General features: G+C 50.6%; 1 protein-coding gene across 4 annotated transcripts; it reads right to left on the reverse strand.

The window, feature by feature from the left end:
* Positions 1–1,220: 1,220 nt before the first annotated feature.
* LOC144138082 (uncharacterized) lies at positions 1,221–11,109 on the reverse strand. Of its 4 annotated transcripts, none has more exons than XR_013315812.1 (5): positions 10,953–11,109; positions 9,242–9,309; positions 8,131–8,626; positions 6,377–6,670; positions 1,221–1,452 (listed from the first exon to the last, which is right to left on the reverse strand). XR_013315812.1 is itself a non-coding variant. In XM_077670168.1 (4 exons), the coding sequence occupies exons 1-3, from the start codon at positions 10,992–10,994 to the stop codon at positions 6,403–6,405; spliced, it is 378 nt and encodes a 125-aa protein (XP_077526294.1). In that variant the 5' UTR covers positions 10,995–11,107; the 3' UTR covers positions 1,221–1,452; positions 6,377–6,402. The 4 variants fall into 4 exon arrangements, 2 of the variants coding, with proteins under 2 accessions (XP_077526294.1, XP_077526293.1); XR_013315811.1 differs by having other exon boundaries at positions 6,377–6,673; XM_077670168.1 differs by lacking the exon at positions 8,131–8,626 and having other exon boundaries at positions 10,953–11,107.
* Between the last annotated feature and the right edge of the window lie 11,838 nt (positions 11,110–22,947).

Here is a 22,947-nt window from a genome sequence, read left to right on the forward strand (position 1 = left end):
CTTCTGCGCAGCCAGCTCTCTACCCCGAAATAGGGGCGAGGTCTTACGCGCGCCCTTAGCAGGTGCTAGTGAGCTGATAGCAGCACTGCGGGACCGCGTCGTGGGCATCAGCAACGGAGGCTATCGGGAGGGCCCATTTACACCGCTAAAGCAGTTTTCCATGCCGCCGCCCGCGGTGTGGTCGCTGTGTTGGACCACCGCCAAACCGTTCCCCGTGCCGAGAGAAGCAGAAGCTTCAGGCGCAACTGGTAGCTGGCACACGCTGGAACCTCTGAGCACGGGTGTTGCTGCCGCGGCTCATTCCTCCTGCGCCGCCAGCTCTCTACCCCGAAACCGTGACTACGACTTACGCGCACTCTGAGCAGGTGCTAGTGAGCGGCGCAGCGTGACCGCGTCGTGAACATCAGCAACAGAGGCTATCAGGGGGCCCGTTTACGGCGATAAATCCGTTTGCCGAGCCGGCGCTCCAAGAGACGTGTCTATGCCCATGAAACGCAAAAAGGGCTATTGTAAATCTAAAAGACATCTACACAAGACGATTCGAACTGCTTAGAGACATCTTGGCGAAGAAGTTATTTATAAAAGCCGTCCTGAAGAAGTCTTGTAGCTGTGCTAACGCGACGCTTATAGCCGTCTATCTGGGTGCTTGCAAGACATCTACAGGACTTCTTGTAGGATGTCTCAGCACCTTCTTGTTGACGTCTATACAACTTCTTTTCAAGGAGTTTTAAGACCTTTTCAAGAGGTTTCAGGAATTACGTTATCCACGTTTACTCAGGGGTTCCTTCGTGGCACCCACTAAATTCCTTCTCTGTACACACAGGCTAGCCTGAAATATCGCTACGAGCTGTCCCCACAACTGACGCACCCAGCAGCTGCTTTTGGAACACCGACTCGACTGCCCGCTGTTCTCCGAATAAATATCTTTGCTTAAACTGGCACGCAGTTTAAAAGATACTTAATCGGAGAAGGGCTGGTCATTGCCGACTGTTCTGGAAGCAACCACTGGGTGTGTTAATTGTTGACAGCTGGCAGCAACATCCACAACCGGCCTGTGTGAACAGAGAAAGCATCAAGCGGGCAGCACAACTGAAGGTGGTGTTAGCACAACATAAATAGGAGGTATTCGCATAAACTCTTAAGAATAGAGTTGCTTGATTCCAGCTAGGTCTCATTTCACATGTTTTGTGTCCTGTGTACAAAATGATAAAATCAACCTGTAATCTTTTGAAAACCAAGCTTTATTTGTAGTGCAACATTAGGTATATGCATTAAAGTAGAAGGAATTACAGGAGAAAGCTCTCACAAAAAAAGGTAACCGTCAACCCGCTATATACTTGTAAACAGGGATGATAGCTTCATGCGGCAGTCATCAGCAGTCTGACTTGTTCCCATGAAGCTGAGTGTCCTTGCTTCTTGCCTCCAGCCGTGTTGCCCGTGCCAGCAGGATGCCTGGGTAGAACACAAGGCACTGTGTCACTTACAATGTGTACCAGTAGTGAGCAGTGAAAGGTATCAGACAGCTACTTATTAAATTTCGTTGATGCGAAAGCAAGCTAGACAAATGGTTCGTTGGGGCGAGGACTGTGTTGCACTGACTTCTCTGGCTAACTGATGGGGAATTGGAAATTTTTCGTGGAAACGGAAATTTCGTTGAAGCGGAGTTCGTTGTAGTGGGGTTCGACTGTATTATTGATGGGTATAGGTGCCAGAAAGCAAGTATAAGAATTAAGGCTGCAGTAATTTTTATCCTTTACCAAAATGAATGAATTTCCAGGAAGGCAGAAAGGAATGTGCACCAGCAGCTGTAAATTGCCACACTAGGGATGGACACCAGTATGTCCACTCGTGTGGGGAGTGGGGGAGGGCATGACAGGCAGATAGAGAGGAGACAAAGGCACGAGGGGGTATTATGTTTTACGCGCCGACGCTACACAGGCGATGAGGTGCGCCATAGTGGAGGGCCCCAGATTAACATTTTGACCACCTGCACGGGATCTCGAGCACAAGGGCATTTTTGCTTTCGACCTCCATCAGAAAAGCGGCCGCCACAATTGAGAAGCGAACCTGCGACCTCAGGCTCAGCTGAATGCCTTAGCCACTGACGGCGGGTTGTAGGGTATTAAAAGGACACCGAAGTGAACTTGTCAAGCTCCTGTCTTTTTTGTTTGAACTGCGTATAATGGCTCAAATAAACACACTTTTCATCGTTTATCCTGTCGATAAGGCGGTATTTATTTTATGAGGCCTGAAAGGGGAAAAACTGCTATGCGCGGTCTTAGGCAGCCACAGCAACTAAAGCAGTGACGTTCATACAAGTTACTACGTAATTGGACGATGTCCAAGATTAGAATTCAAACCAGTTTATTTCGGTTCTGTAAAATACCGTATTTGCTCGCATAATTTGCACACCCTTAAGTTTTGCTAGGTTCACAGAAACGACAAAGTTTTGCCAGATTTACAGAAACAGCGCCAATATTGTGAATTTAGTATAGAAAATACCGCCCAAAAACAAATAAACCACTTAGTGCTATGGGATTTGAGCTTGCGAATTGCATAACAATATACCTAGTGCTCCAGATCACTCCGCCATAAGCCAGTGTTGGCAAGGGCATAAGTATAATGTATATAATGTATACCCAGTTCACATTTTTATCTAGGTTCGGCATTCCAAGCAGCCCAGACGACTATTTCTTGAATAGCGCTTCTGCAGTAAGCATCCCTCAAATTTTCACAAATACCTCACCTTTAGTGACTGCATTCCTTTAGCAGAAAAGCGTTCATAGATGTGTGATCGTGCTGGTGACTGCTGTGCTAGTTCACCCAACACAAAAAAGCGCTTCATGCACCCTGATTTTTCCCTGTATGGTAAGTTTCGGTTGACCTTATTTTCTTAGTACCTATATTAAGTAGAATAGAATGCAAGCTTGGGCTAGTTGGTACATTCCGAAAAAGAAAACTGCGATTAAAACGAGGACACAAGAGAAGACTAGACACACAGGGCGCAGACTAGCAAGTGATTTTTTATTTGAGTGAAAAACACATCATGAAGGAAACTGCGATCTACACATGTGCGATAACCTAGGGCACAGGACTAAGATGAACAACCAAATCACACCCAAAAGTCCAGTCACGAAACGCAATCTCGGTGCTTAGTAGAGACACCGACGGTGAACTGACGCAATCTTCGCCCTTTTTTTCAGAATCGCGTACTGCAAAAATCTCCCTCCTGCGCGCACCCCTGTAATGCTTTGTAAATTCGCGTGCTTCGAGGCGTGGCGCACAGCCTTTGCAGTTCTTTACAGTGGGTGGCCAGGTTGCTGCCAGTAAAAGTGCGGAGGCTGTCGGCGTGTACCCTCAGTCGATCATTAATGCATCGGCCCGTTTAGACAATGTGCGATCATCCACTGGACAAGGGGGTTTTGTAGACGACGCATGCTTGACAGTTAAAAAAGCACTTCTCATGTCTTTTCCAGCACCCCGCATGTCTATTTTCTTCGGTGTTTACATGCTGACACAACTTGTGTAGCTTGTTAGGTGCCGAAAAAACAACACTAACCCCCACCTTTTCCCTAGCTTTCTTGATCCTGTTCCCAACATTATGAACGTAAGGTAAAACGGCCGTCTTGTCGCCCTTGCCCCGTTCACACGTAGTCTTCTTGGTGCGTGACTCGACAAGAAGCTTCTCGCCAACTGCCAAGATAAGGTCGCAAGGAAACCCTGCTTCCTTCAGTCGCTCCACCTGAGAACAGAAACTCGCCTCAGCTTGGTGTGTGCACGAGCGCTGCAGCGCATTCCCGAGAGCTGACGTGAAGTGAAGCAGTCCTTTTTGGATCGAGGGGAATAGATCCAACACACATGGTCACAGTTCACCTTGGGCTCCATATCCAAAAACTGCATCAATCCCCCGACCGGTGCTTCTATTGTTTACGAAAAGACATTGAGGGTGGAGCGAAAGAGTTCAAAACACTTCTTCAACTTGATGTGTAGTGCCCTCTGGATTGAGCTGCTACAGCACTAGGAAGTCGTCAACGAAGCGGAAAATCCTAATGACGTTAGTGCGGAGCAACGGAAGCAACTGACGAAGTTGTCGAAACGTGCGCGCAGGAGGTGACTGAATATTGGGGCAAGACACGACCCTATACATACGCCGTCCTTAGGAACATAGGAACGACTACACACCCCTTGAATTGGCTCAGCTGGTTGGGCCGCTGGCACCGTCGCAGAGTCACAACCGCCGGTTGTGCCAAATCCTTCGGGCCTCCGTATGAAAGATTCGGCACAACCGGCGGTTGTGACGACGGTGCCAGCGGCCCAACCAGCTGAGCCAATTCAAGGGGTGTGTAGTCGTTCCTATGTTCCTAAGGACGGCGTATGTATAGGGTCGTGTCTTGCCCCAATATTCAGTCACCTCCTGCGCGCACGTTTCGACAACTTCGTCAGTTGCTTCCGTTGCTCCGCACTAACGTCATTAGGATTTTCCGCTTCGTTGACGACTTCCTAGTGCTGTAGCAGCTCAATCCAGAGGGCACTACACATCAAGTTGAAGAAGTGTTTTGAACTCTTTCGCTCCACCCTCAATGTCTTTTCGTAAACAATAGAAGCACCGGTCGGGGGATTGATGCAGTTTTTGGATATGGAGCCCAAGGTGAACTGTGACCATGTGTGTTGGATCTATTCCCCTCGATCCAAAAAGGACTGCTTCACTTCACGTCAGCTCTCGGGAATGCGCTGCAGCGCCCGTGCACACACCAAGCTGAGGCGAGTTTCTGTTCTCAGGTGGAGCGACTGAAGGAAGCAGGGTTTCCTTGCGACCTTATCTTGGCAGTTGGCGAGAAGCTTCTTGTCGAGTCACGCACCAAGAAGACGACGTGTGAACGGGACAAGGGCGACAAGATGGCCGTTTTATCTTACGTCCACAATGTTGGGTACAGGATCAAGAAAGCTAAGGAAAAGGTGGGGGTTCGTGTTGTTTTTTCAGCACCTAACAAGCTACACAAGTTGTGTAAGCGTGTAAACTCTGAATAAAATAGACATGCGGGGTGCCGGAAAAGACACGAGAAGCGCTTTGTAACTCTTCTTGAACCGCGCGGTTTTAAAACTTAGACAAGGGAAGAGCACACAAGGACGGGACTCGCGCTTTGCCCCGTCCTTGTGTGCTCTTCCCTTGTCTAAGTTTTAGAACAGCGCGATTCAAGATGTATAACCAACTAGCCCCCATTTTAGCCTTGCTTTTTTAACTGTCAAGCTGCGTCGTCTACGAGACACCCTTGTCTTGTGGGTGATCGTACATTGGCCAAATGGGCCGATTCATTAATGATTTACTGAGGGTACACGCCGACAGCCTCCGCACTTTTACCGGCAGCAACCTGGCCACCAACTGTAAAGACTGCAAAGTCTGTGCGCCATGCCTCAAAGCATGCAAAGTGACAAAGCGTTACAGGGGTGCGTGCAGCAAGGAGATTTTTGAAGCGTACGTGATTCTGAAAATCAAGGCGAAGATTGCGTCAGTTCACCGCCAGTGTCCCTACTAAGCACCGAGATCGCGTATCGTAACGGGACTCTTGGGGGTGATTTTTAGTGTCCTTGGACTACCCCGGCCCTCACCTTGTTTGTTTATGTGCGAAGCGATTGCACATGCCTAGTGTAGGGTTCTTTGCCCCCCGTGTTGCGCTCAGTCTTTTGGCTGTGGTTTTGGTTGTTTACCTTTGTTCTGTGCACTAGGTTACCGCAGTTTCCTTCATGATGTGTTTTTCACTAAAATAAAAAATCACATGCTAGTCTGCACCCTATGTGTCTATTTGTCTTCTCTTGTGTCCTTGTTTTATGTGCAGTTTTCTTTTTTGTACATTTATTAACTTTGATAAAGCTTCTCCCACCTTCAATTGGCCTTTGATTTTTTTTCACTAGCGTACCAGTCAGCGGAGCGTCGCATGTGTGGAGTGAGTTAAAACAGAATACAGTCTTTAAGACAGATATTTCCAGGCACAAACGGGTCATGGCTTAGTTTCAACTGAGCAAACAAATTAAGACGACCCGCTGGCGGCCAGAAGACTATACGCTGGACCGACTGACTCTGTCGGAGGGTCGACGAGCCGCACAGTAGTGCAGCCAAACCTTCTTGTTTTGATGTCACACAAAATGTCAGGAAATCAGCAAGAAGGATGCGGAGGAAGGCCGCATTTTTGAATTGATTATTTCTACCGAATAAATTCACGTAAATGCCGCGAGTGGTGAAAATATGGCCTAGAGACTCCAGACTACAATTCGCACTAGTATTCCTGCAATATTTACAAATCACTTAGTGACGCTTAAAAAGGGGTATTAAAAAAGACGCACACACACATGCACAAGAGAAGATAACAAACAAACAAACCCTCAGTTCCTCAATGTTGTTCCAAATCAACCGGGCTGGGAGGCGAGGCGTGGGGATGGCTCCTGAGGCATCCAGGTAGGAGCCCAGGACCTTGTGGACTTTGTCCCGCTCCCTGGCACAGCCCGGCAGCAACAGCAGCTGGTCCAGCAGCCGAAGATTCCGCCGTGCGGCCAGCAGCTCGCCTCCCTGTTGTTAAATCTGGCCACTCTCCATGGCCAGCAGGCAGGGCTGTCAGCCACCTCCAGGTGGTGTTTCTCTGCTTGGAACCCACATGGGGCACAGGACGGCTGAGAGCTGCTGGAAGGGGAGGAAAACAACTAAGAGGAGCCCCAAAAGCAGCATCCTGGGCACACAGAAATGTTTAAACAAGTAAAATGCCTTCGGTACAGACGAGTTTCTGCCACACAAACGTCTTTTAGCAGTGACTATGAAATGCCTCAGGTCAAGCACCAAAAGAGTTCATGCGATGTGTACATACACCACATGAGCCAACATATCATGAAGGAACTTGACTTTCATTTAAAAAACGACTATCGGGGTAGCATTCAATTCGGTAGGCTACAGAACTTTTCATGAAACCAGAATGAACGAAACACAGTCACTTAGTGGACAGTTTGATGTACACGAAAACAACATCCTGAAGCTAAAAGGACTACATGGCAATAAAACACAATATGACTAGATTCCCTGAAAACACCTTTGAGCTTGTTTAAGTAAGCAGAAAATGAAACGAAACAAAACAGACACTTGTGCTAAACCCACGTTTCTCTGGTTAAATATGCATGAAAGTAGAACTATCGTGACAGGTCCAAAGTTGTTTTTTGTGCCATTTTGTCCAGTGCTGCCACCATTCTAGCTTTACCCTCAGGTAAAAGAGACTGCCCACTTTCGACATACCTGAAGCTCTTGGACTTTATGTCGAGGCTAATTAGATGCTCCGTATTCGCCACCATGTTATTTTTGTGGTCTCCACTTCTTGCTGGAGCCTGTCTCGGGCATCATGACTAGGACCAGCCTTGGCTGGGTCAAGACACCACTGCTTAGCTGCCTGAGCTTTTCAGCCGCAATGAGCTCTTGGCAGTCTTTTCTCGATGTTTGTACTGCTCTCAAAACCTCTGGTGTCACATTGAAGCGACTTGCATCTCCGTCAAAGCGCTTGAAGAACGAAACAATGTGCCTGATGCCATGAACAGTTTGTATCGCACACTGAGCCCTTTCATTAAGGTGCCGGCAGTTCTTATTGAAGCCCATTTCCCCAACCGCTTTTCTATGTGGAATGCACAGCAATGCCTTCACTAGCCAAGCCAAGAGAGGGAATTTGGTTTTGTTGTTAGCTTCCTCCTTCTCAAAACTCTGCTGCCAATACTCGTTAATTCGTGTAGACGGATCTGATCAACATGTTCAAGCTGGACGAGCATGTATTCATCCATCAAAGTCAATTCATCGGTTAGATCACTTGCAGCACCCTAAAATGAGCTCTAGAGGACTTTTCTTTCCTCAGCTGTGGGCTTAAGAAGCGCAGGCTCTGCAAAATGAAAGGCAGTCGTTGAAAGGCAGTCATGCAGAAGGCACTCAGCACATTTTATGTAAAACCTTCCTTCCACTTCATTTTACGTAAAAGATGCCTTCAACGCCCGTGGCGTAAAGGACTCCTCCCACCAGAGCCAACACATTGCAGAAACCCGGCGAAACGAAGCTTCGGCACAAGATTGGCGCAGATTGCTTGAAATGAAGAAGGATGTAGCAGGATTTACCTTTCGGCACGGTTCGGCGCAGATATCACATCACTGGTTCGTTGCCCTTGAGCTCCTTGTGTCTGGGCTCCCACTGCGGCCGCAGCCAGGCGCCCCGATACAGCACTCCATGCACCACGAGTGAGCACAAGTCGCCCTCCGGATGCGCAGCAGGGCCACCCGGGAGTAGCATTGCAGGGCACAGCGCTGGGGTCAGGTCCAGGCTGACACCCACCAGCTCGGCTGTGGCTGAGGATACAGCACACTACAGCAGCGCCTGCCGGGTGACCTCCCCTAGCATGGCGCCTGCTGAGGCCGAGCCCTGTCGCTGCCGCACAGAGCCGCCCGAATAGGCCAGGGTGTGGCCCTTCAGGTCATCTCGGACGATGGCCCAGGCTAGCTGAGCTGCCCACAGTGGGGCTGTCCGTTGTTTGCTGCGCTTGCCCAGGATTTCCAGTTGCACCTTGGCCACCAGAGCAGGAGACCAACCACGGCCCTCCCATCCAGAGGCCACCACCTGGGACATTTTATGATTACTGGACCAATAGGTGCAAATAGCAGTTCGGAAGGGGAAAACACGCATTTACCTTAGGAAATAGGATATAACGGTGTGATAAACATTGCTAAGCCACAAGTGACAAAGCTCTGAGGTTTCCAAGCCCGTCGAATTGCCCTGCAGCTGGCTAAACAGCAACCACTTGATCTCCCAGGTACGACGCTGAAATTGAAGCCTTTGTCATCTCCTGCCCTAACATCATTTTGACGCCACTTTAAGCCACTCTAGAGTACATATAACAACCTAGGACAACCCAATGAACGTAGTTATAAATATTCCTAGGTGAAACCTGAAGACAAGAAAACTAGACACAAGGGCAGCTCTATGCAAAGTAGTAATGAAGGGCAGTGAGCACAAATTGCACAGCTTCTCTCTCATTTAGTGCACACAAATTGCATACCACATCCTGCCAAAACCTGATGCACCCAGCATAACCAGTTAATTGCACTGTAAACACATCATGGGTCTGCAAGAAAAATTCCAATTGCAACATCAGCTATACACAAAAAGTGGTTACCTTCTGTAAATGAGAAACGTCCTAATTGACCCTGTGCAAGCGCGGCTTGGCCTACTCACACATGGACAGGTTGATCAGCGACACCTCCTTGGCAGCTTTGTTGACATCCAGGGCTTGAAAAGGTGCCCTGAACTCACCGACCAGATGCCGGCAAAAATGCGAGATAATAAAGTGTACACAACTAAAGCACTGAGAATTAAAGCAGTTTGAAACTTAAGGTAAGCAAAACTTATCTCGAGGTAAACAAGGATGCAGAGGGGTTTTACTACTTTAACATGAAAATATCCTACTGCACAAGGACAAAAAAGAAGTCAAAAGCTCATTCACCGGCCTTTGCCTGTGAATGAGCTTATCTTATTCAAAAATCTCAAACCTGCTACAGTGAAAGGCTTGGAATGAATAAAACTCTAGGGCAGTGCCTTGAACATGCACACAATATTTTGGGAAGGTCTGGTACTATTCATAACTCAAATGTGAGTTAGCAGAAGAAAACTAAAATATGTCAGACACTAGCAATACCATTACAAACTTTCTCCATAAACACACGTTTGCAGCTAAATAATATGCCATTCTCCTTTTGTCATACTGTTTTATGTGACAGGAGACAACTAAAATGGAACAAGCAGTAAGGCAAATGTGCAGTCTATTAGCTTCATTTTTAGCTCGGACAGAAATTTACTAAATATGCCCATCATGAATATCTCAAGACAACTGATCACATCAATAATAAATGCAGCATGGAGATATGGTAACGGTCAGTGGCAATGCAAATTGTCTTAAATTGGCCCCACTCCAGCTTTATTTTTGGTCCAGATTACAAAATCGCACGACATGCATTTCATACGGGTTTTTGGAAACACATGGTGTATTAACTCCAACAATTTGTGCTCAGAACAACGACAATTCCTCCGTCATTTCCATTGTTTTCTTTGGAGTTATGAGTAGGATTATTGTATTGTTGAGTTTTAGTTTGCGGACGCACCATAATGCGCAACAACTGTTTAGTATTTGTAATGCCCATATGCTAAACTGTGCTCTTAAACGCACTGACCTATGTAGGATTTTATCACATCAAAGGGACCTTACAAACGATTTCTGATTCAGTCTCTGTAGTCACATGCGTTATCTACTGGCTATTTTCCGGAATCTGTGAGAAACATTGCGTACATGCGGACTTACTACAAACTTCTTGCTTTTTGTTTGTTAGTGTCATCTTGGTAGCAGTGACAACAGACAATGAGTGGAGCCTGGAAGAAACTACAACTCTGTCTGGTCAACGTGTTCTCAGACGCTTTCTTTTACTATTATTTCTTCTCGGCCAGTGCGTCATATATAATCTGACAATGTGAGCGAAAAACAAGAAAAACGGGGTTACAGCATGAAAGGCGCCAACTATAAAAAAAAAAGTACAGTTGCTCCCCCCCATTTTGCCTTAATAGGGTATTACATTGCACTCCATCGTTGTGCTGTGACATCACCGAAATTTATGAAAGTTTTGTGCATCACTAGTCCATAAATGCTCAGCGCGAGCTCGGCTGATAGCCTGTGCATTCGTTGTACTGCTTGTACCATTTCAACAGTTTTCTTTAACGAGAAAGGTAATGCCAAAAGTTTGCAAGCCCAAGCGTGTACTTCTTCACAAATTGTGGTGCTGGGCACCGGCGTGTGCTGCGCACAGAATTCGCCAAACTACGGTACTGTGCAGTGATAGCTCATTAACGACGACCGCAAGAAACTCTGCTACTACTTATCACGCTAGTAGCTACTCACCTTTGTTCGTGCCGAGTCGTTTCCGGACGCTTGGGGAACCATGGCAGTCTTCACGCATTCAAAGGCTTGAGCAAGGTATTTTGGAGATGCATTTAAAACACCATTTACCTATTTACTCTCTCAAAAGCATTTTTTTTTTTGCGCGAACAACCTTACAAACGCAAGAGCAACTCTTAGGAACGACAAACGCGACCAACGGTTGTTGTGTTTGAATCACAGAACAGGGTTTGAATTGAAGCGACAGAGGAACCCCTGGTGGTGCTGAAAACTACTACCACGAATGCATAAACTTAAAAGTAAAATATTTTCGCTTAATAAAAAGCAAAAAACGTTTTATAAGCCAAGTTTTTTTTAAATGCAACAAATTACTTCTTTATTGCAATGTTTAACGGCTTTTTATCTTTTTTTTTTGAATGAGCACTCAGCGCGCGCTTTTTGAAGTTTGCAGCGGTTCGGTTCTACAATTTTGGATTGAATCAATTGGAGTTGCGCTTGTCAAAATGCTTCTTTAAGTCTTCGGTACTTTGCCCATGCGTTATCGGGCACTCTGCCTATCTTCGGCACCGTGTGGAGCAAGGAAGCAACGAGTTATTTTCCAGAAAGGTGGAATAGGGTCGTCTGCTTCGCTGAACGCTAGCGAGCCTTTTTGGTAGAAAATAACTTTCGCTATCCCAAATGTTCCCAGTTGGGTGCATAGCTGTTCATTTTTTTAGCTCCGGAAGATGCTGCTTGATGTGTGCATTGTGAACGCCAGCCTAGGCCATAATCACTAGCTAATCACTAGCGCCACCCTTAGTGCTATTACGCCGACGCAGCGCAGCTCCAGCCCAAGCGAGGTCTGGGACGCGCTCGTTAGTGCGCGTGGTTCAACCAGGTTCAACTCCGCAGTTGCACAAAACATTGCAGTCCGATTCGCCTCGCCATGCCTCTTCAATGCTCCAGCCTTCACGCCAGCCCTCACATCTTGCGCAGTCGATGCCCGAGCCTATGTGCAACCACGCAGCCACGCAAGTACGCCAACGCTGTAACTAAGCCGGCCTTCGCCGTTGGACCAGTGCGCCATTTTGTCTTCCTCACCCAAGCGTTTTGCACCGTTCACTCGCTTGCCTCCTTGTGCGCGTCTGCGCTTGCTTGCTGGCGGACGCTCCAGCAAGATTGTGTTTTGTGTGTGACCGCCTGCGTGTATCCGGCTCGGCGGCATTTCATGCCGGGCATTGTGTGGGAGCGGTTCGTCTCAGTGACAATGTCGCGCCTATTCATCGACCTCATACGGAAAGAATTGGCACGGCGACAGCTGGACACTGCCGGTTTCAAAGAAGAGATAATTCGGCGACTGGAAATCGACATTCGGCAGCAGCATGAAGCTAGCCCCCTGGTTGAACCGAAGGCTTCTGCCTCGTCCGCCGCGGTGCCTTTGACGCTAGACCCAGCCACGGTACTAATACCCCTGTCAAACGTGCCTATTTAAGTGCACTTCCGCCGAGTGCACTCGGGCTTCCCAAGTGACACTTAGGCTGCGCGCTGCTAAACGACGAAATAAAGTGCCCTTGGCCGTGATGTCAGTGACGATAGCCGGCGTAAATATTACGCAAAATTACTTGAAATCCCCCCTATTTATCACGTGAGGAATATTGTAAACAATTCGTTGGGTTTGAATTGTTTAAAATCGCAATCGGCGCATCGCACAAGACCACAAAAACAGAGTCGGGACGGCGACTGAACACCGGCGCTTTTATCTTCAGTGTTATTCACTGCGCAGTGAATGACAGCTGCATTATTGTTCGGGGGAAATTATCTGAAAGCGTTGAATACAACGGAAATAGGCTGAAACACGAACACAATCACAGGGCCACAAGAAACCACCTACGAGAACGCCGCAGAGAACGGCTGCCATGGAGCAAAACACCCACCAGGCGGCGCTGGCACGTTGTTGGGAGAGAGGTTATTTTCTTATTTTTCGTCGCTGCTCCAATTTTTGTAAAAGTAAATAAGCAATATATCTATAATTAACTTTTAACGTTACTTATTATCATCTAAACGCTCGCGGTTTTACGTTAATTTTTCCGATTTTCGGACTTCTGTTCACGAGATTACTCACTCGGCGAGCTGGCCCCGGTAAAGTGTGTTTGGGGACCACACTCAGCTTAAAGTGCGTTCCTTGTAAAGTGTCATTCGCGTTTGCCGTTTAGCTGCTCCCGAATGACATTTTATCCAAGTGCACTCCGTGTAAGTGCACTTAAATAGGCACGTTTGACAGGGGTATTAACCTTGCCAGACACAGTGCCAAAGACTGCCTGCAACATGATCCGTTGCCTTTGCCAGAGCAGCCGCCATGGCAAGTGTTAGTAGCCCAAACATTGCCCTCACGAAGTGCCCCTGTCGCATGACACCGTCGCATCCGACGCGGTGTTCGCGCGCCATCATCCCAATATTCCATTGTCCCGCTTCGCAGCCAGCCCACTCCCAGCCAGCACGCAGTTATAAAAGGTACATTGGCCGAACACAGAGCTGTTTTTGCTTGCCACAGCGATAATCTTGACCATATCATCGATATGAAGCTCCGTGTTTACCTGCTAGCGTGTTGCCCTACAGTCGGCGCTCATACCGGTACGATGGAGAAGGCAAGCAGTTCCTGAAAACTCAGGGGCCCTAATGAACCATGGCTTTAAAGGGGAATGTAATGAGCTACAATCAAAGCCATCATCCGTGCCTTGCTCATCGCAGCCAAGCAGCCGCTAACTCTACAGCTTCTGTGCGAATTCAAAACGAGTAAAGGCCAGGAGCTTCCATTCAAACAGTACGGCGTCTGTGGCCCCTCCGCTTCCTTCTGAGCCTCCCGGATGCCGTATGCTCGACACGGGGGGGTGGCGAAACCAAGTTCTGTCAGGCCAGTTCTCACAAAGGAAGTCAAGCACATACAGAATTCCTTCAACAGCCAGAAAGAGGTCATACCGTCGGTGAACCACCTGCCAACTACTTTCAGCCCAGCCAACAGCAAGCCCAGCATGCCGAAAACTTTGTCCATGGACAGAAAAAGGGAAGAACGCTCGTGAGCCAGCCACCTACAGGTTCCAAGCCCGTCAACAGCGCCAACCAGGCGCGAGCTGTGCAGCAGCCAACGCCCAACTCGAGCCATCTGTGGTACCATAAGAGATTAAGGACAACTCGTGCCGCACCTGGCTGACCACTTCGTGAGTGGCATCGATGTACTTCAGCTGGACAAAAGCCCATGTCTGAAAGTTTTTGCAGCAGCACCGACCATTCAGCATTTGGCTACAAGACGAGCAAGGACTTCCTGCGTAGCAATTGTGGCATACTGTGTGCCACATGCAGCTCCATGAGACTGTTTGAGAGGGTGTCGGCAACCTCCTGTCCAAGGACAACTGGCACGCCTTTCACGAACCTCGAAGCCAAGGCTAAGGCCCTTACCATGCTTCAGTGTGCATGAAACTGCCAGTGCAAGGAAGCAGGACAGTGTAGACTCACATCTGCAGTCAGTGCAGTCACAGCTTAAACGGTACAATGCGCTTATTGGCTGTCTAGCCACCTAGATGACTTGGTGCACGAGTGAAGCGTGTGGCAGTGTTTCCCCCGCGTGTATGAGTGTTGTGCCTGTTGTGGACAATGTGCGGATATTACTGTCCACGAGACGTGGTCAACCAAACTGGTGGGGCGGGGTGCGAGCAGCCAGCCACATGTTCTGTAGTCATTGGGGGATCACTAGCGTCACCTTCAGTGCCATCACGCCACGCAGCTCCAGGCCCATTCGAGGTCTGGGACATGCTTGCTTGTTTGTGCTTCATTTGTGCCCGCCTCCAGTGTGGTCAATCGTGTTGTATAATGTTCAAATAAATGCGTTCCTTTAAATAACTCCCATTCGCCTCGCCATACCACCTGAATGCCCCAGCCTCCACGCCCAGCCCTCGCAGTACCGCATACGGTGCAATTCATGAATTGCGAGGAGGACCAGAGATAGCGCAAATAAAAGTAATGTCGTTTTAGCAGCACAATATTTACAACAATCGAGGCCTAAACCTAAAAAATAGCCGCAGTGATTTCATTGAATCGGCAGATTTGAAGATCCACGGCGGGTAAAATGGATCACAAAAAGAATCTGGCTTGGATGTTTTTAAAAAAGCATAGTAGAGATAAAAAAATGGAGGTGATTTCTTGCTGAATAGATGTCAGGATTTTTTACTATAGAAGTGTAGAGCATGTGCGTGCTTAAATTTGTTTTGAGATGGGGCGTGTTCAGACGTATTTAAGCGCAAATGTCAAGGAAAGCATTTCTAGTAAATTTATCATGAGTGGTTTTCAAAGTGTCAAGACGCGTAACAAACAAATAGGCTCGGGTAACACTTCTTTGCCATGTCTCCAGATAAACCTCTCTCAAGCGACGTGTTTAAAACCTCTTGGTGTAGCATATGCTTGTGTTGTTCTCAGCAAGACATCTTTTACACGTTTACAAATAAACTTCTCAAAACTGCTAGCGGTAAACGTTTGCAAGATGTCTTCCGGTAGAGGTAGACGATTGTAGCTGTTTCAGGCTGTTTCAAGACGTCTTCAAGACAACTTGTGTTTCATGGGTGTGGGCGCGCCGCCAAACCGCGCCTCGCGACGAGGGAAGCAGAAACTTCAGACGCTGCCGGTAGCAGGCGCGCGCACAATCTCCAAGCGCGGTTGTTGTTGCTGCCGTGGCTCATTTCTCATGCGCCGCCAGCTCTCTACCCTGCAATCGGGGCGAGGACTTACGCGCGCTCCTAGCAGGTGCTAGTGAGTTTACAGCAGCGCAGCGTGACCGCGTCCTTGATATCAGCAACGGAGGGTATGGCTAGGGCGCGTTAACGCTGCTAAAGACGTTACCCGAGCCCCTGCCTGCAGCCGCTTTTTTGGTGCTACTGCAAACCTTGTCCCGCGCCGAGGGAAGTAGAAGCTTCAGGCGCAGCCGGTAGCCGGCGGGCGCTGCACCCTCAGAGCTCAGTTGTTGCTGCCGCGGCTCGTTTCTCCTGCGCTCCCGACTCTCTACGTAAAAATCGGGACGAGGATTTACGTGCGCTCCTAGCAGGTTCTAGTGAGCTGACAACGGCGCTGCGTGACCGCGTCGTGGACTTCAGAAACGGAGGCTATCTGGAGAGCTCATTTACGCCACTAAAGTTGTTTTCCTGGCCGCCGTCCGCAGCAAGCTCGCTTTGCGGGCGCGACGGCAAACCGTCCTAGCGCCGAGAAAAGCGGAAGCTTCAGGCGCAGCCGGTAGCCGGCGTTAGGCGCTAGGACGGCGCTGGGAGGCTATCGGTAGTTCCCGTTTACGGCGCTAAAGCAGTTTTCCGAGCCGCGCCCGCAGTGAGGTCGCCTGCAGCTGGCGCGCCCCGCCAAACTGTCTTAGGGCCGAGAGAAGCGGGAGCTTCACCCACAGCCGGTAGCCAGGGCGCGCTGCACCCTCCGGGCTTAGTTGTTGTTGCGGCAGGGGATCGTTACTCCTGCGCCGCCGCCTCTCAACGCCAAAATCGGGGCGAGTATTTACGTGCGCTGCTAGCAGGTGCTAGTGAGCTTACAACGGCGCTGCGTGACCACGTCGTGAACATCAGCAACGGAGGCTATTGGGAGTTCACGTTTACGCCACTAAAGCTGTTTTCTTAGCCGCCGTCCGCAGCGAACTTCCTTTGTGGGCGCGCCGGCAAACTGTATTTGCCCCGAGAGAACCTGAAGCTTCAGGCGCACCCGGTAGGCGTCGCTCTCAACACCCTCCAAGCTCAGTTGTTGCTGCCGCGGCTCGTTTTTCCTGCGCCGCCGGCTCTCAACGCCAAAATCGGGGTGAGGATTTACGTGCGCTCCTTACAGGTGCTAGTGAGCTGACAAAGGCGCTGCGTGACCGTGTCGTGGACATCCAAACGGAGTCTATCGGGAGTTCTCGTTTACGCCACCAAAGGTGTTTTCCTATCCGCTGTCCGCAGCGAGCTCGCCTTGTGGGCCCGCCGGAAAACTTCATACCGCCGAGAAAAGCGGAAGCTTCAGGCGCAGCTGGTAGCCGGAATGCGCTGCACCCTCGGAGCTGAGTTGTTGTTGCTGCCGCGGCTGGGTGCTCCTGCGCCGCCTGCTCTGATCGACAAAATCACGGCGAGGATTTACGAGCTGCAGGTGCTAGTGAGCTGACAACGGCGCTGCGTGACCACGTCATGGACGTCAGCAATGAAGGCTATTCTGAGTTCTCGTTTACGGCGCTAAAGTTGTTTTCCTAGCCGCCGTCCGCAGCGAGCTCGCTTTGTGGGCTGCCAGGAAACTCTCCTAGCGCCAAGAGAAGCCAAGCTTCAGCCGCAGCCCGTAGCCGGCGCGCGCTGCCCATCTGAGCTCAGTTGTTGTTGCTGGCGCGGGTCGTTTCTTTTGCGCCGCCGGCTATCAACGCCAAAATCGGGGCAGGGATTGACCCGCGTGCCTAACAGGTGCTAGAGAGCTGCAAACGGCGCTGTTTGACCGCGTCGTGGACATCAGCAACGGAGGCTATCGGGACTGCTCGTTTACGCCGCTAAATGTGTTTTCTAGCCGCCGTCCGCAGCGAGCTCGCTTTGTGGGCGCGCCGGCAAACTGTCCTATAGCCGAGAGAAGCTGAAGCTTCAGGCGAAGCCGGTACCTGGCGTGAGCAGTGTCAGAGTGGCCGGTTTTAGTAAGAACTTGTCTTAGAAAGAGATTAAACTGTTTAATGACAGGAAAACTGATTACATTGCGTTATAGGATCGGGGAAATAGCACTGAGAACGTCCGTCGCGATGCGCGGTGGTGGGGCGACTCCCTGCGCACGAAGTTCAGTTTACTCTCGCAAGCGAGAGACCGAAATTCGAACCACACGCACACAGCACGTATAAACGCGGGCGCCGCTCGGGGCCGCGTGATGGTACGGGGAGGTGTTGGCGGCGTAAGCTGTGGCGGTGTCGTATACGCTGCAAGGCCGTCTTCTCCGCTATCAGTTCGTACTTCTATTTTCTTTCGTTCGTCGGCCCCCAGCGAATTCTTCGTAGCCCCTGACACGACCTCCCTTTAGAAGGATCTGTCCCCAGGTCCTTCACCGAGTTGGCGCCCGATGGAGCTATCCGCGAGCTCTGTGGGTGTCCGCGTTGTTTGACGTCCGTTCGTATCGAGAGACGCAACTGTGCACGAACGTTTGCGCACTTGCGCGATGCTGGCGTTTTTTTTTCGTTGCTCCGGATATACTTCGTTTAGTGGGCGTTCGTTTCGAAGAGGTCGGCGAATTTCAAACTGACTTGATTTTTGCGTACCGTGGGATTCGTTTCGTCGGACGTGAACTTGGGAGCACTTACGGCGTTGCGTTGGTCACGTCGCTTCCGTCGGCAATTGAGTCTGTGTAGCTTCTTGCGGGTTTGATGCGCGTGGGAACGTTGGCGTGCGTTTCGTCTGGTGGCGAGATCCGTTCCGTGAAAGTCGCGGAGTTCGGTGCGTTGAGGGCGTTGTTTTGCTCGAGGTGTGCGTTTCGTACGGTTCGGGAGCCGTTTGTCCTTTCGTACAGCCTGCGGTGGCACGGCGTTGTCGTGAAGTGGCGTGGCTGATCGGACAAATTCGTTGCGACTCCTTGCTCGCCTTCGCCGTGGTTGCCCTCGGAAGCGAAGCTGTTGTGGGAAAATGGGCGTAGTTCGCCTCGTCCATTCGGTCCCACAATCTTTGGCGTCGTAGGCGTGGCTTCCTCGGTAGGGCATTCGATGCCTTTGTCTGGGTCGGTCTCGTTCGTTGTCGTTCTCGCCGTGTCCGTGTCGTCGCTAAAGCTTTGGTCACTTGCCGGTTGTTTCGAAAGTTGTGCGGTAGGCATTCCTCTCGTGCAAGTAGGCTCGATGGCGTCTCGTTCACCTGGTGCAAATACGCTCACGGCTGCATCCTCCTGTACCACGGTGGTGTTTGTCGGATGAGTCTCCATCTAAGCAACGGGGGCCGGGGAACTTGTACGTTCCGGCTCGAACGTGCCGCGTGCGCTGGGTGCGTAGTTGCTCGTAGATGGGTTCACCTGCGCGAGTGCGGTGTCGTTCGTTGGGTGAACTCGGGCTGGAGCAGCGGGTGCTGGACAGCTCGTAAGTTCCGGCTGGGTTGAACCACGTGCGCTTGGCGTTTCGTTTCTTGTGGCAAGGTTTGTTCCTGCGGTTGTTACGTTCGCTGGCCAAGTCCGGAAGGCAGCAGCGGGACCAGAGGGTGTCATGAATAGCGTTTCCTCCGCGCGTGCTGGCTTAGTCGTGTTCCGTGCGCCGTGCGTTTCGTTGGTCGTGGCCAGCGTCTCTTGTCTGGGTACGATGTCGTTCTTGGGTGATACCTGGACTGGAACAGCGCGTGCGAGGGTTGTCGTGCGTACCAGCTCGGGTGCGTTCCGTGCGCTGTTCGTTTCGGCTGTAGTGGTCACCTCCACGAGTCCGGGTTCGATGTCGTTCGTCGCCACTGGTGCGTTTTGTGCACTTTGCGTCTCGATTGTCAGGGCCATGTCCACCAATCCAGGTGCATTGTCGTTGGTTGCGTGGACTGGGACCGGGACAGCATGTGCGGAAAATTTCGTATGCACTGGCTCGGTTGCGTTCGGTGCTCTGGGCGTTTGTTTCGTGAGCTCCACCGATTCGGGTACGATGTCGTTCGTCACCTCGGATGCGTTTCGTGTAGTTTGCGTCTGGTTCGTCGGTTGGCTCGGTGTCAGAGCAGCGGTTGTTCGCGATCTCGCCAGAAATTCACTGACCTTCGCTTGCGTTTCCGTAATCGTGGTGATCACCTGGGAGAGGTCCAGTGAGCGGGCGGTGCACCGTTTTGCATGCGTCGTTTCGTTCGTGTGCGTGCTGTTGTGCGTGCTGCGCGTCTCCGGACCAAGGTGTGCGTCGTATCGTTGAAGGCTTGCCGCTGGCTCCGGCACCGTGGGAAACGTGTGGCCGACTCTCGCCAGTTGTCTCCGAAGACGTTCTCGTTCTTCGCGCAGCCTCCCGTTCTCGAATAGCGCCGCTTGCAGGTTCGTCTGCCATTTGTCGTCGTAGGCAGCCTGAAGTATCGTTGGCACATTCGATCGTTTGGAGAGCTGGCGACGTTTTTCGTTGTCCTCTAGGAGACGCGAGACGATGTCGTCCTTACGGCCACAGCAAGGGAGCCTTCGTGATCGTAGTTCGTTCACCAACTGCTGCTTCTTCGCTGAACACAGGACGTCGCGTTCCGTTGAAGTCAGGAGCCGGTCGATCACCGTTGACGTGGAGTACGTCGTTGCCCCTCGTCTGCGTGCCACACTCTCGTAGTCGTGGTGCAGTTCGTCCGCTTCGTTCGTCTCCTCGTCCGTTCGTTCCGTGGCCTCAAATCCTGATCCTGTCGACTGCGCCATGTCAGAGCAGCGGTGTTAGTAAGAACTTGTCTTAGAAAGAGATTAAACTGTTTAATGACAGGAAAACTGATTACATTGCGTTATAGGATCGGGGAAATAGCACTGAGAACGTCCGTCGCGATGCGCGGCGGTGGGGCGACTCCCTGCGCACGAAGTTCAGTTTACCCTCGCAAGCGAGAGACCGAAATCCGAACCACACGCACACAGCACGTATAAACGCGGGCGCCGCTCGGGGCCGCGTGATGGTACGTATAAACACTGGCGGCGTCTCGGGGAGGCGTTGGCGGCGTAAGCTGTGGCGGTGTCGTATACGCTGCAGGGCCGTCTTCTCCGCTTTCCGTTCGTACTTCCATTTTCTTTCGTTCGTCGGCCCCCAGCGAATTCTTCGTAGCCCCTGACAGCAGCAACCTCCAACCTCAGTTGTTTTTGCTGCCGCGGCTCGTTTCTTTTGCGCCGCCGGCTCTCAACGCCAAAATCGGGGCAAGGATTGACCCGCGCTCCTACCAGGTGCTAGTAAGCTGCAAACGACGCAGTCCGGCCGCGTCGTGGACATCAGCAACGAAGGCTATCGGAATGGCTGGCCTGTTTACGGCGCTAAAGCAGTTTTCCGAACCGCGCTCGTAGCGAGGTCGCTTTGTGGGTGCGGCTGCAATAGGCCTCCTGCGCTGCCCAAGGGTCGCTCCTTAAGCGCCTTCCGGGCAGTACTTCCGGGTAGTAGAAAGCTGTGCGGGTCCCATAGGATCGCGTGTTGACAGAAGCAAAAGGAGCTCGATGTTCCCGATTGTTTTGCGACATGATCACCAGCCCATCCACAACGAGTCCGGTCTCTTCCGGCGATCAACTTGGCATTAGGAAAAAAAGCTTTGCAGCGCTGAATACGTTTACAGCAGCGACGAAACTGCCGGGACGGTGACGGCGCTCTCCCACTCGCAGGTTCACTGACCACTTGAAGCGAAACTTCTAGTTTAACTAATACTCTGGGTGACAGCGACTTTTCAACAACAGCCGATCAAAAAATAACAGGGACGCAATCGGCGATGATTGCGCTTTAAAAAGCCAGCGAGTCCGGCGGACCGCTGGCTCGCCTGCTGCGGTGCGCCGCTCTTTTGCGTACCTGCGCACTATGCGTGCACTTTCATTAAACAGTGCTCGTTTGCGTCGCCGTTACGAATAGATGATGTAGGGTTAGCTTGCCGTTTCGTTGCGTGTCTCAGTGACAAAATGCAGCGAGCGTCAGAAGCGTGAAATCTGTTTTTGATTCCGAAATTAGTGGCGGTAAAACAAGGTGGTCGTGCGAACTGAGCGGCCGCTCGCTTTCCTTGTTGGCTCTCACGCTCTTGCATTATATATTCCCAGTTCGCACTTAATAGGCTAGAATGAGGGTCGGCAAGGTTTTGAATTCTAGGGCCGACTTGCATGCAGCCGACACGGCGGAGGGCTGGACGGCCAATCGGGTGGAAGTAGAAGGGGGGCTTTGAACGCAAAAAAAAATTGGGGAATTGAGAATAATACTTGACAATAATCTGGCGAAGTATGCAGATGGGGGACAACCCAACTAAAAGTGACCAATTGTCTATTCTTGTCTCAATGCTTCACTCCATTTGAGGACAAAACTAGCGTGTTGGTGTTGAGATTGTTAGCGAAGACCCCTGCACTAGAAGATAACCAACAGAGTCAGTGATGATCATATGTAAATATTCGGGGCCGCGCGCCGTGTGTGCAGCTGTTATGTTATGCAAATTTGTAAGGGTGCCGCACTTTGTGGGTGCGCTTTGCAGGCAGCGGGCGTGCGATTTGGTGCTTGTTTTGCGTCCTTTATTAGCGCTTAATTTGTTTGTTTGACGCTATTGCCTCACCTATCACTAGTATACATGTACCCTGCGGGTCGTAAATCCTGCGGCGTAAAACGGTACGCAAAAATCATTTAGTTTGCGAAAATATAAAACAAAATTTCCAGTCATTTTCAAGGCGGTGCCAGGCCAGCAGTGCCAGCTGAGTCGGCTATGCAATTCTTGCGTTCGCTTGCATGCTCCCGCTGAAGCAACCTTTTGCAGTTACCGGCAGCGTTGCGTGTTTATGCTACTCGTGAACTTTCCTTTGTCGACCGCACTCAAGAAGAAAGAACGGTATTGATCGTCAGTAAGTTAGAACACCCAACCTGGAGATACTGTCCCACGACAGGACGACCGCGACAGCTCGCTCAAAAGAAAGCCGATAAATCGGCTTGTTTTAGCGGATATAATTTTGTTTGGCCTCTCCAAATACTTTAAGGGCTATTTCATACAGTGTGCAGTCATTTAAACGCGCCACAAAGCGATTAAACTAAGCGCAACCAACTTTCACTCCGCCTTGTAATTGAAAACACATGGAGGGCGGCGAGGGTCGTCTGCTGTTGTACTACCCAGAGGCGTCGCCCACTAGGAGCGCTGCATGTCGCCATCACTTTAGCGCAGGAGGCCTTACCGTCCTCGCGACAATGGAAGGAAAACGTTCAGGCGATGCCTGTAACCGGCATCCAGCAACCTCCGAGATCAGTTGTTGTTGCTGCCGCTGCTGATTTCTCCTCCGCCGTTGGCTCTCTAAGCCGAAACGGGGGTGAGGATTTACGCGCTCTCCTAGCAGGAGCTAGTGAGCTCGTAGTGGCGCAGCTTGAGCG

This window comes from Haemaphysalis longicornis, unplaced genomic scaffold (genome assembly GCF_048455015.1).
Source record: "Haemaphysalis longicornis isolate Haplotype H1 unplaced genomic scaffold, Haemaphysalis longicornis Haplotype H1 scaffold_5, whole genome shotgun sequence".
NCBI classification, from domain to species: Eukaryota; Metazoa; Arthropoda; class Arachnida; order Ixodida; family Ixodidae; genus Haemaphysalis; species Haemaphysalis longicornis.

Bases quoted from the DNA above. Each gene is read 5' to 3' on its own strand.
- LOC144138082 (XM_077670167.1), bottom strand. From the start codon at position 10,994: ATGGTTCCCCAAGCGTCCGGAAACGACTCGGCACGAACAAAG. The intron at 9,310-10,952 runs GTGAGTAGCTAC...CGGTGAGTTCAG, and splicing joins ACGACTCGGCACGAACAAAG to GGCACCTTTTCAAGCCCTGG. The intron at 6,674-9,241 runs GTGAGTAGGCCA...CTCCCCTTCCAG, and splicing joins GCTGATCAACCTGTCCATGT to CAGCTCTCAGCCGTCCTGTG.